This window comes from Camponotus floridanus, unplaced genomic scaffold (assembly GCF_003227725.1).
Source record: "Camponotus floridanus strain SB8 unplaced genomic scaffold, Cflo_v7.5 scaffold6, whole genome shotgun sequence".
Taxonomy (NCBI): Eukaryota; Metazoa; Arthropoda; class Insecta; order Hymenoptera; family Formicidae; genus Camponotus; species Camponotus floridanus.
The window spans coordinates 2,319,244-2,334,569 of NW_020229769.1; the positions used below are offsets into that span (position 1 = coordinate 2,319,244).

Genomic DNA, 15,326 nt, shown 5'->3' on the forward strand with positions numbered 1-15,326 from the left:
AAATTTGTTGAAACGAATATTACGTCAGAAGAAATTTTTATAGAACGGAATTACAAATTGTAATATTTAGAAAGGAAATAAACTTGGAGGAGACGCGATGTAATATTTCGAATTTTGACAAACAATCTTTTTCATGCTAATCGCGAAATTTCATTAAACCGAATTATTAAAACAAGCAAAGATGTTGACGCGAGATAAGGGAAAAAGATGGAGGGAAAGGAAGGAAAAAGAATACGGCAAGAAAAACTGGCAGAGCGTCAGAGAAAAAACCGACAGCTAGCGCCATTCCATCCTCGACGATATTCCCCTGTTGTGCATTTTTCTCGCTCCTCCCGTTCCTTTTTCATCTCATGATATCCAACGCGTTTCATCCTGCTGACGCGGATTAACGAGGATTCTTGACCGTCAAGCATCGAATGCCACTGTATCGTACAGCGAACTAATCGTTGTCTCGCGTTAAATTACCTTAATCGATCAAGCGTACTCCAACACGTTTTACATGTACAATATAAATAATCATGAATCAAATAAATCAATCACTCTTACGCACAGGCTCTTACAGACATGTGTCGAGTTTAAAAGATATATTCCAAGCAGATTATTTGTCGATTACCAGAAGAAATCTAGTCGCTTAATTTCTGTTGACAGCAGAAACATGTTTATGATAGATACGCGATAAAGATATTGTACAGCCTAAAGTGCTATTACATAAATATGCAAAGCAACTCTCGAAGCTAAACTGGCAATTATGTCGGCAGAAAGCAATAATATGCATATTTATTGTTCGACTAAATGCTATAAAAATGCCGTAATAATAAAAAAATATGAACAAAAAAGAAAGATTAACAGATACATTAAATATTTAAAAGCAGATAAACATAGCTCGACAAAGTAATAACTAAGTATAAACGATGTGTAATTCATTCTAAACGTCTATCTTAAAGAAAAAAAAAATCCAGAGAGAGAGAGAGATATCTGAGAAAACATCAAGTCAATTACATAAATCAACAATTTATGTAATTGACTTGATATTTTCTCAGATATCTCACAAAGTGATTTGCATTTACACATTTCTTCACACAGATAATAAGGTAGGAAATTACTTTAATAATTAATTCGGAGAATTAAGAATTTTTTAAATATGCAATTATGTTGTCGTACCTAAGACAATCTAACATAATTCAAGGAGTGGAATATCCTTCAATGGATATAACGGATATCTCATTTATTCCCTCGATATCCGATAACCTCGATGACACATTTATGCGTGTGAAATATCGAGTAAGATCCGGATTCGTCATTAAATCATTATGCTAATCAAATTCGATTTATTAGCGATATCAGCATGATTGCAATTTCCATCATACACGTACACATGTGAGATTTTTATAAATATGAAAAGTTTCCTAAAAAGTTTCATTGATCAATCGCAAAATTTTTTCTCTCAAAAATTGATTTTTAAGATATTTCGGTAGAATCTCCGATATTTATCGAGCTAAAATAGGTGTTCTAAGTGGCACGATTATCCGAGAACGGGCGCGCGTGTGAAATGTCGTGAGAGAGAGCTTAATTTCACGTATCGCACCGATGTCGATACGCTACGATGTCGAGGGAATTCGGTCTTACACCGGCGCCGGACGTGGCGGGAAGACAGTTTTCGGTCGCGCTGATGCCGGGCCATCGACGTTGCACAGTCGAAATTTCATGTCTCGCTGAAAGCATGTAACTGTTACCCAAGCCCAAGGGATTACCGGTAATCTGCGGTAAGCTAAGGTATACGTGCGGCGCGAGTACCGGCAACCTGTTTCGGATATTGTTACGACGACTAGCCGGCAGTCGTTTCGTCGAGTCGTTCGAATTCCCGACTCTCGTTGGAGATCCCCTTCGCCTTCCCTATTCCTCACGTGCCACTACAGCTCGTTTGTGGACTCGTTAGCGCCAACCGTACCCTGCGCGAGGGGTGGTCGGGTGCGAATTAACCAGTTAGAAAGTTACGCGGAATCAGTGCCGCGGAAAGATAGAAACCGACGAGTTCGTCGAGCACGGGGAACCGACAAGACGAGATTTTTAGATCGCCGTTTTACAAACGATAGAGACCCTCGCGATGTGCCATGCAATATCATCGTTTATCTCTATTAAAACAGGACCAAATCGATCAAATTATTCAATACATATTTTATACAGATATGTACCACTAATAATAATTTTGTACCCTGTGCAATTTCGAAAAAAACCTGCCACTTTAATATTAAGCCAGCAACCAGAACCATAATAAAAAAAAAGAAAAAAAAATTAAATAGATTGAATTTGTATTTAATGATACAAATTAGTACAAATTCAGTCTGTTATATTTCTGTACTTGATTTAATTTTTCTTTTTTTTTTAATTGTGATTTTACTGGCTTAATATTAAGATGGCAGTGTCCCGGTTTTTTATAAATTGCACAGGGTACAAAATTATTATTAGTGGTACAAATTAGTACAAAAAAGGTACTAAATAATTTAATAAGTTTAATATGATTTAATATGATTTTGTTAATTTGATCCTGCTTCATGGAAGTTTATCGTTTGACAAATCAAAGGTTTAATTTAGAATAGTTTGCTGTCATTTAATTGTCTTCTGAGTCTGACAAATTTAATTTTGGTTTGAAATGCCTTGTATGACAGATTGTGCGTATCGCACAATCTGTTAGCCGCCAATAAAAGACAATATCTCGAACAAAGATTGATATATCAAACTAAGGAAAACGAAGCAGAGAAAATAATTCGATATATTTAATTTGCTAAGCCCGGACTTGACTCAATTAAAAGTATCAAATCACGGACTGCATTCTATTACTTTTCATGTCAAGGAAATTGAACGAAATCTTTGAAAATATTTGAATATTAGCTTTTGGATATTAAAAATATTGCCATTCGCAATCAAGGCATCTCTCTTTCATATAAGTGAAAAAAGTGACATCACAATTTAATTCCGTAACAAGATACCAAACGAATAAGCCGAAGAAACGGGGGGCGTTAAATCCGTTCGCGCATTAGTGGTCAAATTAACGAGACGCTACGTTACTATTCACCATAGAGCTTCCTTTTCTCTCCGCACTATCGTGAAACTTGGTCGCGATAATTACTGACTTTATCAGAGTATGGTGCAAATGTTACGATTGATCAAAGTTTAACGAAACTTCTCAGTACGCGTTTTCCGGACTCGCGTGTGAGCGCGATTTCCGGATTTTCCTCTTGACGAAGAAGTGCGGATAAAAATTCCCATACGAGTTTCTCGTAATATACGAGTCGGATAAAAGAAAGCGTCGTAAAAGGAATAAAATGCGCGCGATACATACGTGCAAGTCATATTTACGAGAGATAGACCATAACGTTGCAGAGCTATGAATTGCAGATAAATGAAAAAATGATGAAACGCAAGAGCCGCGACGTTTTACGACAGCGATAATTTTTATTCTCTTACCGTGTACAAGACTTGACGATCAAATTGCATCAATCGTATTCCATTCGCGCATTAATTAATCGGATCATATCGATAACGGGCGAGATAAATTTAATCTGAAGAAAAGAAAAAAATGCGCTTCGAAAACACGTTTTCGGGTTAAAGCGCTCGAAGCGTAGTAAATTTCGCGCGATGTTTGCGCGATGCGTGAAAAATTTGTCACGGCGTGCGGTGCACTTTTTTAAGTTTTATCACGACGGCGGTGAAAACGTATCGAAATTCCGCGTCACCAGTCACGAGTTAAGCTCATAGTATTGACATATTGAAGTGGATCCACTCGTTACCCGCGTTGCAGTTTTGCGAAACGAGACCCGCGGGAGCGATATCCTGAATTTTCGCCGTCATATATGAAAGGCCCGTGAGAAATACGTAGTTTGGAATGCGCGTACAAGCATTGTTGCAGGCTTGCTGCGGATTACAGTAATATGAAATATGTCGTTTCTTGACAGAATTGCGCGAATTACGACGTATGAAACATTCGCGACATTATGTCAGAGTTTATTCTCGCCGCGTCAAATAAATTTTGTATCACGCACCGTACCTTGATCGCGAGACGTTTTTGACGTGCAATATGCAATTATCATGAAACGTAACGAGAGTTCCGGTGTCACTTTTTTCCATATTCTATAAAAATATTCTCCGGTGGAGAATTCGTGCGAATAAATTCATCATCGTGAAACGAGATTTTTAAGAAAAGATTCTATTTTTCTCGTAATCTTATTTTCGCTCACAATCAAATAAAGGGTAAAAAATATCTTGAAAAATGGCAAATAAATGCACTTAGATTGAGTGAATTTTAAATAAAACGATCTCAATGACAAAAAAAGAAATACGCCATGCTAACTCTAGTCACGACTGCATCGAACGAATGCGGAGTAAGATTGCGTGCAAATAATCATTCGGTATTCTTGTTAAAGAGGGATGATACTGCAATAATTTCTCGCATTTATCCACATTCTTCGTATAATGATTCTCTTCAAACGAGTAAACGCTTGATATTTTTTATCACACGAACATCACGCGCACATTCCGAGCATTCGGTCTCGCGGGGGAAAAAAAAAACGTTTGACAGGCAAAATGTACATCTCGTCATCTCTCATCGCTCTGTGTTCGTTAATCATCCTTTCACAAATTTTCCACTGACGGAACGAGGTTATCCAGCGGAATCGCATAATAATTATCATTTTGGTCCTTTCGGGTTTAGCGCGCACGTAATGTTATTTTAGCATACGGTGGGTCGTCTAAGAATAACAAGTGCACTGCCAATTCCAATTAATCTTCCTAGGATTAGACTCGAGATAATATTCGCGTGTCAGGTATGAAACATACATGTTACGTCGCTTGATCGTCTCCGCCTTGCTTTAGATGCGCGATAATGCTGCTTTTACCTTACCTCGGTCATTATTTCGATAAGGTTGTTACGCAAGGATATAGACGACGAGGGCATGGGGCGAGGGAAAGGGAGACCGTACCATTTTTTAACGACAGCTCGAAAGTAATATCGCATGTGTCGTTATGTTAATAATAATCATCGTTTCTACGATTCCCGTAATTACACCGTAATCACCACGCAAAATGCTTCTCGCCCGAACGCTCGCTTGTCGTGTTCGCTTTACAAGGTTCTGTTATTTTTGAATTCTGGAGCGAGCCGAGCCGTGTTTCCATTAAGTTATATACCGACGCGGAAGGTGTATACGGCGAACGAAATCGCGTGCAAATTATCGTCTTGCGGCGTGCACATAAGGGGTCCTTCTTACCCTTTCCGCAATGCCACCTTGGATGGAGGATGACAAATGGCTGCCCATTAGACAGATTTCCTAATAATCCGTCCGTTGTCCTTGCTTTTCGGCTTTGACAAAAAAATTAATTACCACCGTGTCGCTAGTTGCGATTTCGAATGCTGTCGTTGAAAAGCGACAGCTGACTGTCAAATACGATAATGATTTAGATATGAGGTTCAGAGAGAGAATTCTGTGTATATGTATCAAGACTTCTGTGTATCAAGACTTCGCGAAGAATTCCTAAAGAATTATGAATGAGTAATCTGCGATCACACATATTGCATCGAACTTATTGAGAATTCTTTATCTCTGAGACGGAAATAAGCATTAGGTATCTCTGAAAATTTTTGAAATAAAAAATAATAAAAAATTCAACGATTGCATATTTTGCAAAACTAGAAATCATTGAGAGAAAAGTAACTTCGTGTTTACATTCTGTGTGAACACATTGTTTCTATAAATATTTAGAACTTTTTAAAACTTTGTTTACGTAAAAAGAACAGATGTTTTATTTTTTAGCGCGGATATGTTTTGTAACGCATTTTCCATATATTATGGCCCGGTGAAAGCATTCCCGGTTATGCAATCTCTATTAAAATGTTAACCGGCGTGCGCGCTATGGCAAACGCTCTAGTTTACATTTTCCGGTGCAGTCTGTTTATAAAAACATGACTCGTAAAGAGATCCCTTTTATAGTACAAAGTACATTTTTCGATGATACGCGAACATTAAAGTTGTTTTTTCCAGTTGTTGCGGTTGTAATTATTTACTGGAAGTGTACACTACGTCTTAAGCCATACACATTAAAAAAACAAAACATTATAAAAATAAACGCATCTCTCATCGCTGACATTTACTGACCGCTTTCCTAGCACGTTGGATTTTAACATTAGCTTCACAGACAATAGCTTTAAAGAGAAACCAAATGCTATTTCGCGATACCTGAACGCAACAAAGTAAATGCGTCTAACTTTACGCTACGCGAAATAAATCTGAAAGCATCGTTAATTAACGCCACACGTTAGTTATCTGTGTACCATGTGTACACGTCGGTTGTCTTTCGTCGCCGGCAACACCTGTTGAAAAGTAGAAGTCGAACAAACTTATGAAAACGCACGCAGCCTGACGTTTCATCACGCTGTGAAGTAATTATTTAACGAAGTCGAGCAATTCCGATCGTAATTAATCGCCTTTGAATCAGCCGAGGCTTGCGTTAATTTGCGTTTGCCAATATCTCGCGGGGAAATTCACATCGGCAACGATATGTGTGTATGTGTGTGTGTGTGTTCAGTTTTGTTCAATCAAGATGCATTTTAGGATTTCTCTTCCAAGAGAACAGAACATAATTGATATAACCGGGAATTTTGATGTTTTAGCTTCGCGCGATCATGGCTCCATTTTTTTCACTATGCATAGATAATTACAATTCTCTATAAAATATAAATTACGTGGCGTTTTCTCGTTCTCTTCGCAGAGGAACGAGAGGGAAAGAGTGGCTGTTTGTCCATTCCTCGTATTCTGAACGGAATTTAATGTCAATGATATATGCTATCCGATCATTATCTTTTTCATAATAATATTTCAATTTCCCTGATTGAAATAATTTAACGAGAATGCCATTCGATCTGGTTCAATTTTTCAAGCATCGCAACATATATGTTGCCTGCCACACAGATTTCCGTCAATTATCATTGCAATAATTGCATTTCTACAATTATTGAGGACCCAGTGATTGTCAATTGCGGGCAACATTAATCCCTCTGGTCATCCAATATGTCATCAGTGAGATGATATGGATATTCCCAGATATTCCATAATGAACTGTTACGTTATTGTCTTGGTAAGCATAGAGGCAATCAGATAATCAGGGCTGAAATTTGCGAAAATGTCAGAGAAGATTTGTTGCTAATTGGAAGTGTCACTAGTATTTAAAAGGATATTACGAAAATTCTACATTATATCGCACTTGATGGAATTAAATACGCATTGGCATTTATACGCGGCAGAAACGGTGACGAATAAATGGTGCAATAGGTGAGAAATTTTCGCAAAAGAATTTCGCGAAAGTGCAGGACCAACATCACATTATTTTTGTCCTGCGAAACGGGACCGAACTTTGCTATTGAAACTCCAATTTTTTTCTCTTCACGTCCCTGCTGTGGAACATACTTTTTTATTGCACGGCTATAAATTTAAGAGGGCTTAGCGTCGTGGTTTAATTAAACTATTTTAGCCGTCATTCCCTTGCTCTAAGTCTTCTACTGTTCCTGAATCGATCGGATATCTTGGTCCTATAATTTTCCTTATCACTTATCTGGCTTATAGAATGTTAAATTAATTTTTGGAGCGCGTATTATCTACAAAACGTCACGTATAATTATAACATGCACGATACGAAATAAGCTTAAAGATGATATTGAAGCTTTTTAATAATCAATCGACAAGACTTCCTGTTGCTATTCTAGCTGTGCCAAGTAATCGATAATGTAGAAAAAATATATGATATTATATTTTTAGTTTTACTATGTCATACATTACATTACTTATCGTCTGCAAACAGCAAAACAACAACAAAATAACATTAGCTCTTTGACATTTACAACTTTATTACATTATTTTTTGTTTGTACACTTGAATAATTCGCGAAGGCTTCGTTTCCGAATAGTATTTACAGAACTGATGTATTTTTAGAAACGTTTCTTTTTTTTTACTAGAAAATAAAAGAGCTTATTAATATCGTGCGAAAGTAGTTTCAAATCTAAATATTCAAAAATTATATAAAATTTAAATTAATTTGATGATGCCAAATAATAAAAATCAAAGATTGTTAGAGATTAATTTAATTGTTCAATTGTGTTCTTTCAAGAGAGCTATCCACTTTTATTTTACCCTATCTTTAAAACTGCGTATGTGTGCCGTCCGATGAATACAATTACGACCACGTAATGGCGCGAGAGATTTTAATCACGGAACGGTGTTCCTATCGCTAATGATATGCATCGACCTCGCGCGATCACCTCGTACCTCAGTCGGATTAAAATTCCTACAATTATGATTTACATTGTAGATCCGACTGCCCAGATAAAATAACACGCTCGTACGTTATTTTAATTTTTAAATACAGTTGTTACAGCATCGCGACACGATGCACGCAGCGATCGTGACGTCTCAAGGACAGTTTCGGCGGGTGCGAAGTGCCCGATTAATTATGGGACATCGGAGAAGCCGCTAATGATATTCAGAAGCACCTTTCCATTTATATCCCCCTCATCGACTAACGCCGTACTCGAGTTTCGACGAGGGGAAGAGAGACTGAAACGCGGTCGAGCGAAACTTCCTCGGATGAGGTCGACGGTAATAATCCGCTGTTTAAAGTTTCCAACAGCCCCGTGACGAGGGACCGTGAAGATTTGATTTCATTCGTCGCGTCACGACCTTTGACCCGCGGGGCCGCCACGAAACTTGGAGAACACCTTAATCCTCTCGAAACAGACAAATTGTATCTCTTATTCAAAGAGTATCAATAATATTTAATTCATATTTAAAAAAAAAAAACAACAATTGATACTCCATTTTTCTTAACTTTTGCATGATCCACAGAATAATACATCGTGCACGATACTTGAAGAAATTCGATCGATTATTATTGAGGCCACAGGAACGATACACCTTCGCCTCCTCCGAAAGGATTAAATCCCAGCTCTAAATCAGGTGTAACTAGTAGACGTAAGGGGGGCGCATTACTCACTTGGCTTATCCAGCTCGGATAGTTCCGAGTACGCCGTAGCGGCTCCCAAGACCAGCATCACCAGCACCGTCGTCGTCACGACACTCCACCACCGCCACCTCCACCACATTTTGTCTCCCTTTCACGCGCACTACACACACCCTCGACCCCCCTGGAGGTCGGCGCGGCACCCTGCGCTCCCACCTCCTTTAGTCGTTACGTAGTCTCGCGACCGTAGCGAGCCGGCACTAATTGCAACCCCCGACGCTGCTGCCGCTCTCGTTGCCGTTGTCGTTGCTGTTGCTTCTGCCGCTGCCGCCGTCGCCGCCGCTGCTGCTGCTGCATTGCGCCTCCGTCCACATCGTCCGTTCCTCGTCGTCGTCGTTGACGTTGCCGCCGTGAACCGATATACGAGTCCCCTATCTATCTTGTCGGTCACGTACTTGTCGTCATTTAATGAGACGGCGACTATTTGTCTTTCCAGCCTCCCGAGAACAGGACACGGGACCTAACGATGTGTGTTATGACCATTCGGTGTTTTCCATCTTATGTCACCGAGATGCGAGATTCTTCCTGGTTAAAGCGGCTCTCTACGACTCGAGTGCGTTCGATTGATTCCTGCAGGAGATGCGATTCTTGAGATGAAGAAGGCGAGTTAAAACTTGATTCGCTCGTTTCTCGTGATATAATCCTCTGGTAAATTTGTCGCTGTCGTAGAATTTCCCGGGGGTGTGTCGAACGAGCGGATGATCGCTGGATTTACCGGATAAACGAAAACGTAAGGGAACGAAGCTCCTTCTGACAGCCTCTCTAAGCGGCGATTATAGTTTTATTGTCTGCATCAGGGCGGATTGCAGGCCGTTTCCTTCGGATTCCGAACGTTTCTGTCCCTGTCGCGATACCCACTAACGCGTTCGATCGCGTGGTAAACCTCCGTGGAATGGAATAAAATATCGGCCGGGTCGCGACTAAACTTGCAAAGTGGATTCGACTTGTCTTGAAATTCCGGCTGTCGAAACTTCAGTACGATATACGTCCAAGCGCAACTAGGTTGCTAGCCTGATAAATTTTCAAAATACTTGCAGGATTTACGCCGTCCTCGTTTTCGATGCGATCGTATTTTCTCTTCTGCAACATCTAATCAAGCATGCAATATTGTTTAAAAAAAAAGATTCAATCCGACAAACAACTTGGAGAAGAAAATTACGTCAATTTCTCCTGAATTATATGAAATAAAATTATTTGTTCGAAACCTTTTTATGATAAATTATGAAGCTCTTCGTCTTCTTGGGTATTGAGGGTTACGCGAATGTTGGAAATCTCGAAATAAGCGAACGCTTATCGATCGCGGAACAAATCGTCGTTTTGCCACACTACTGATTGTACTTTCGGTTATATTTCACCCTTACGTTCCGACACGTCGACCTCGTCAAGTAGCAGCCAATATCGAGCGGTCACCCGCGTGCGTAGGAAATTGCGGACTAAGTTAATCACGATATCGACATGTTAATTCAAGTGCGACGAATAGTTTCAGCTGTAACGGAACGCCAGTTAACCGAATAGCGCCCCGCACAGCCACCAGATCTGCGATGTTCATTCGGAGCACAACGTGCTCCGATCGAGAACTTTGATTTTCCGCACTTATCCTTCCCTCCCCCAGCCCTGCGGCGATACACCCACCGAGCACGTGCGTTAGGGACGCACTCGCGAGAGAATCTTGCGCGCGAAAATCGAAGATTTCAGAAGTAACATTGAACGGAAAGAATCGTGCGAAATTCACTCGCGTCAATTAATGTCAACCGATCGCGTTTAAATACCGGCGAGATCTCGGCGGATCGCAACTTCCGGATCATCGATCGGCATCCGCGAGGCACTCGATCCCGCGATCGATCGATCCGCGCGCTCTCGCTCCGATTTTGATTCATGAATCATTCGCGCGTCGCGTAACCGACGTGAAAACGGCACCGGCGACGAAACTCCCCCGCGACGAAGCCACATCGAGCCCTGACCCGCGGCGGCTCGGTACTGAAGCCATTGAATAACGCGAGGAACCCTCGCGAGTCGTTTCGGCTCGCTCCGTCCTCGCTCGGTCAGCCTCGGGCACGCTCGCGCCGTACGTTCCATGGACCCGGACTCCCCCCATGCTTTCCATCCTCCTCCCGTTCACTATCTCGGCGCGTTTCGCTCTCGAGACTTCCATGCTCGTTCCTACCATCTCCCTCTTGATCGCGGGGAACGCTATGATTTACCGGCGCGGCTAATGAGTCGCCGTAATCGCCGCGCGGTCCAGGCGCGGATGCGTGAACGTAAGATTTTCGACAGGAGAGAAGGGAAGTCGGTGGTGGGACGGAATGCCAGGGACGTTACGCTCTTACGATTCTAATGAGAGCTCGCGGTGGGAGAGGAAAGTCTCGTGAAAGAATCAAACTACTCTCTCGGGACGTAGATTTCATTTCAGAAAACGGATAGTTTCTAATTAAACGCGTCAGAGATTACCTTAATAATAATCTGACTGCTCATATTATTTATTATGAAATTTCAGACCTTTCCCGAAGACTCGTGGGAACTTGTTGAAGGAGAATATTTTGCGCATAACGATAAATATGTCCTCGTAAAATAGGAGCACACGTACTTACGTCACACGAAGTGTGTTCATGAAAACTGATAGTTCGTGCGTACCCAGTGCATGCACGAGATAACCGCCCTCGAAGCTTCATGACTCTCTCTACGAGAACTCGCTCCAATCACGATAAATTCCGGCTTTCGTGTTTCCATCGCTATCGGCAATCGCCTGCAAATCACTTCCTAATCCTCGAGTAGGTATCTAGGAAGATACCTTTGCTAAATCCGCTTTGAATATCTAAGCATGTCCCTATATAAGCAGTATCCTATATATCGTTATTTCCTTATTTTTTTCAATCTTCTATTTTTATTTAATATTTTGACAGTTAACACGAATATCAGCCTTTTATTAATACTCAATTCTATGTAATATTAGACGGAATAATTTAATATTCCTGCAATTATGAATCATATTTTGAATCATATTCAAAACTCTCGTCGTGTTCCAAATATTCCATCACTTGCACGCGTTGCGAGATATAATTGTATAAAAACCATTGATAACTGACACGATTGATTGATGAGTGAGGACTAATCCTTTAGCGATTTATTACTATATTATTAATCGACGAATCAAAATGTGATCATATCGAGTGATATTTTACTTCATACAAGGACATAGTAAATTTATATATAATACAATGATAGAGAAAATGTAATAACATTTATGCGCTTTAATTATACCGATATCCGAATCTATCATAATTGACGAATGCGATAATTTGAATGTTTCCTATTTTTGATAGAATTATACATTTTATTTGTTAAAACATTTATCTAACATATACTCAAATAGATGTTACATTAACTATTACTGATAATATGTAAATTAAGCACTACGATTTTCATTACAATGCATTTAAATAATCAAAAAAGCGAAATATATTATTTAGAGGACACAACTAATCCAATCAATCTTAAGCGTAGTGAAATTAAATTCGATTCTCGGGTCATTGATCGAAGATGCCCCGGTAAAGCTAAAAATATTTCGAGAGAAAAAAATATTTAATTAAGAGTAAAAGCAATAGTATGGACATTCTTGGCATAATACATTTATTATGCCTTATACAAAATATATTTATTCTTTATTTTTACAGATAAATATCAATAAAGTTGTGGCCTCGATTTCTCGAAATCACCTTTAGTAATATATTTCATTTACTTCCTTTATTCCGCACAATATATATATATATATATATATATATATATATATATATATATATAATCGTTAATCTAATATTTTTCGTATTAATACGATGCGTGAACGTGTTAGCTAAGCCTTAACATAAAAACCGATCATTTATGTATCGAGTTAAAGGTAATCGTTCAAAGAGACGCAATCGGCAGCCCTCATCTACTACACCCACACACGAGGGCTCGTTGCGCGCGCTTCGTTTCATCTCGAATCGCCGATATTTTACATCGAGCACAGAGCCTGCTTTCATGGATGCCCGGCGAATTGGAACTCGACACCGCGTCATGCATCATGGTACATTGTCGGACACCCAGGCTGTTAACCCAAAGCGTAAGCTGGATACGATGTTATAGGCTTCCCTATGTACTCTTCGACTTGTCGAATAAACCATAAAGCCTGTCAGTCACACCGTCCTCCTACTCGTCTTGTCCCGACCACCAACGCGCTCGCATCTCTCAATAGGATCGCGTAATCCGAAAATCGGGTTTTATCGTCGTTTGACAGGTGCAAAGGCGATCGATTATACCGCGGAATTTGAAAGAGCGGCGAACTCCAATTCGGAATATCTTAATTGCACGCCCTACCGGTGCTTTGATAACTCGTTTAATTCCCCGCTTTAATGACGACGACGGAAGCGATCGAAAAAGGTGTAGCCCTTTTCTTTTTGTTATTTAACTTTCTAGAGTTTTTTCATTTATATCGACTATAATAAGTTTAGTTGCTGCCTTGTCCTCTTTTGAGATACGCGAAATTTTTTATCCATTCTATAATTTATTTATACATTCTGTTCACATTCATTTATATATTCTCTTTTTCATTGATATATTCTGTTACATATTCCGTTATAATTTATTTATATATTCTCATTTATATATATTCTTATCAATATTTTTTAATTATTTGTTGAGAAAAATATTATCGTACAAAACATGTATAAAAAAAATTAAATTTTTCCCCTCATGTTGGCGATTGTCGAGATTTTGTGAGAGCAGATTGCCGTGGGAATATACGACGAAATATTCATTCAAGCTTTATGCATCTCGGTAGGAAATCGTGCGATTTAGCCATGTGCTCTTATCATAGCGTTTAACAAATAATCTCGACATTCGCCCGACATTGCGCCTCCCACCGCCTATTGTGCTCGCAAATCACTCGCCCGCTAAGACATCCGCGTGAATAATGGTCCTGTGTCTCTTATTACTGCGATTTTCGCAGAGTCACAATAATATCGCCCTTTCCAGCCATGGACGCGGTGAAAGAACTCAGATTCCGAAAATCTCCTCCGTAGCAAGTTGAAGAGGCGAGCATCGAGCTTCTGTTCGATCATAAGCGCGTCATTAATCACCGGACTAATGGCTCTCGCTATTTCCACTATTGTCGCCATTATCGGCAAAATCGATTGGGGAAATGGAAAATCGCTCCGTTCGTTTGTTTCGCCCGAAAGAAACGAGCGGGATGGCTAAGTAGAGGGTGAGAAACACCTCGATGGTCCCGGTAACGGTTAACGGTGGTGCGAGATGGTGCGGAGTGTAACGCGGGGTCGCGGACGAAGGGGAAGGGAAGGGACTCTAGAATTTATGCCGGTGTTTACGCGAAGTGGATGGCGTTCTACGGTAGGTAGGTAGAGAATAGTTATTACGATCGCCGGAACACACCACGCCGTCTTTCGTCGGAGAGGAAAATTCTGTGCCCCCTTCCACGGGTCCGTTCATTCGGACACATCGTCCGTTTGTATCTTGCAGCTCTATGCGATTTCTCTACTTCCTTCCTCCCGGAACGACGGGGACGATCAATGGGGAGAGAAATAGACGAGAGAAACGGCGAATCGGCGAATCGGCGAGGATTTCCGGAATTACGGGCGGACAAAGTTTTTCTTAACTTCCAGGGGACCAGGTATGTCGTGGTATAAGCGAACGTTCTTGAATATCCATTACTCCGTGCAATTTCTAGAATCCCCTCGGCCGCAATCAGAAGAGGAAAATGACTACCCTAATGCAATTTTACGAGATTCCCGCCTTTTGCGTTCGGAAGTTTTCTGATTTAGCGCTGAATGTTCTCGGACGCTGTATTCCTTTGGCTTTTAGTTATGAGCTGTTTTAAAATGAATTATCAGTATGAACCGCTAGCGGAACGGACGTTATTGAACCGGGCCGTGGTAAAAGTTATGAATTACTCCTAGAGAAGTAGCGAACTCTCGGACGAACTTTTGCGAAGCCGAAATCAAGTTTAACATCAACCTACGCCACGTTTCCCTGGGATATCACTTCCGACACTAGCCGCCACATGCTAGTGTGAGTTTCCGCTTTCGCCGAAAAACCTCATACATCAAAATTTATTGCCGCTTTATGACTTATATTTTGCCGTAACTCTCGAAAACTACGGAAACTTTACACCAACCATTACATAATTATTTACAATCTAATATTTAAAAGAGAAAAAATTCGTAGTCCACCGCGCGATATAATTTACATTACGATATCGAGATGAAAAATTCAAC

General features: G+C 40.3%; 1 protein-coding gene across 2 annotated transcripts in view; it reads right to left on the reverse strand.

The window, feature by feature from the left end:
* LOC105259442 (hemicentin-2) overlaps positions 1–11,020 on the reverse strand; it is a 92,525-nt gene extending 81,505 nt beyond the window's left edge. The window contains exons 1-2 of one of the 2 annotated variants that reach the window (XM_025412958.1): positions 10,266–11,020; positions 9,034–10,140 (exon numbers count right to left, since the gene is read on the reverse strand). In XM_025412958.1, the coding sequence (XP_025268743.1) occupies positions 9,034–9,142 (109 nt within the window). In that variant the 5' untranslated portion in view covers positions 9,143–10,140; positions 10,266–11,020. Of the gene's footprint in view, positions 1–9,033; positions 10,150–10,265 lie in introns of both variants that reach the window. The other variant, XM_011271372.3, reaches the window with a different exon arrangement.
* Positions 11,021–15,326: the final 4,306 nt, after the last annotated feature.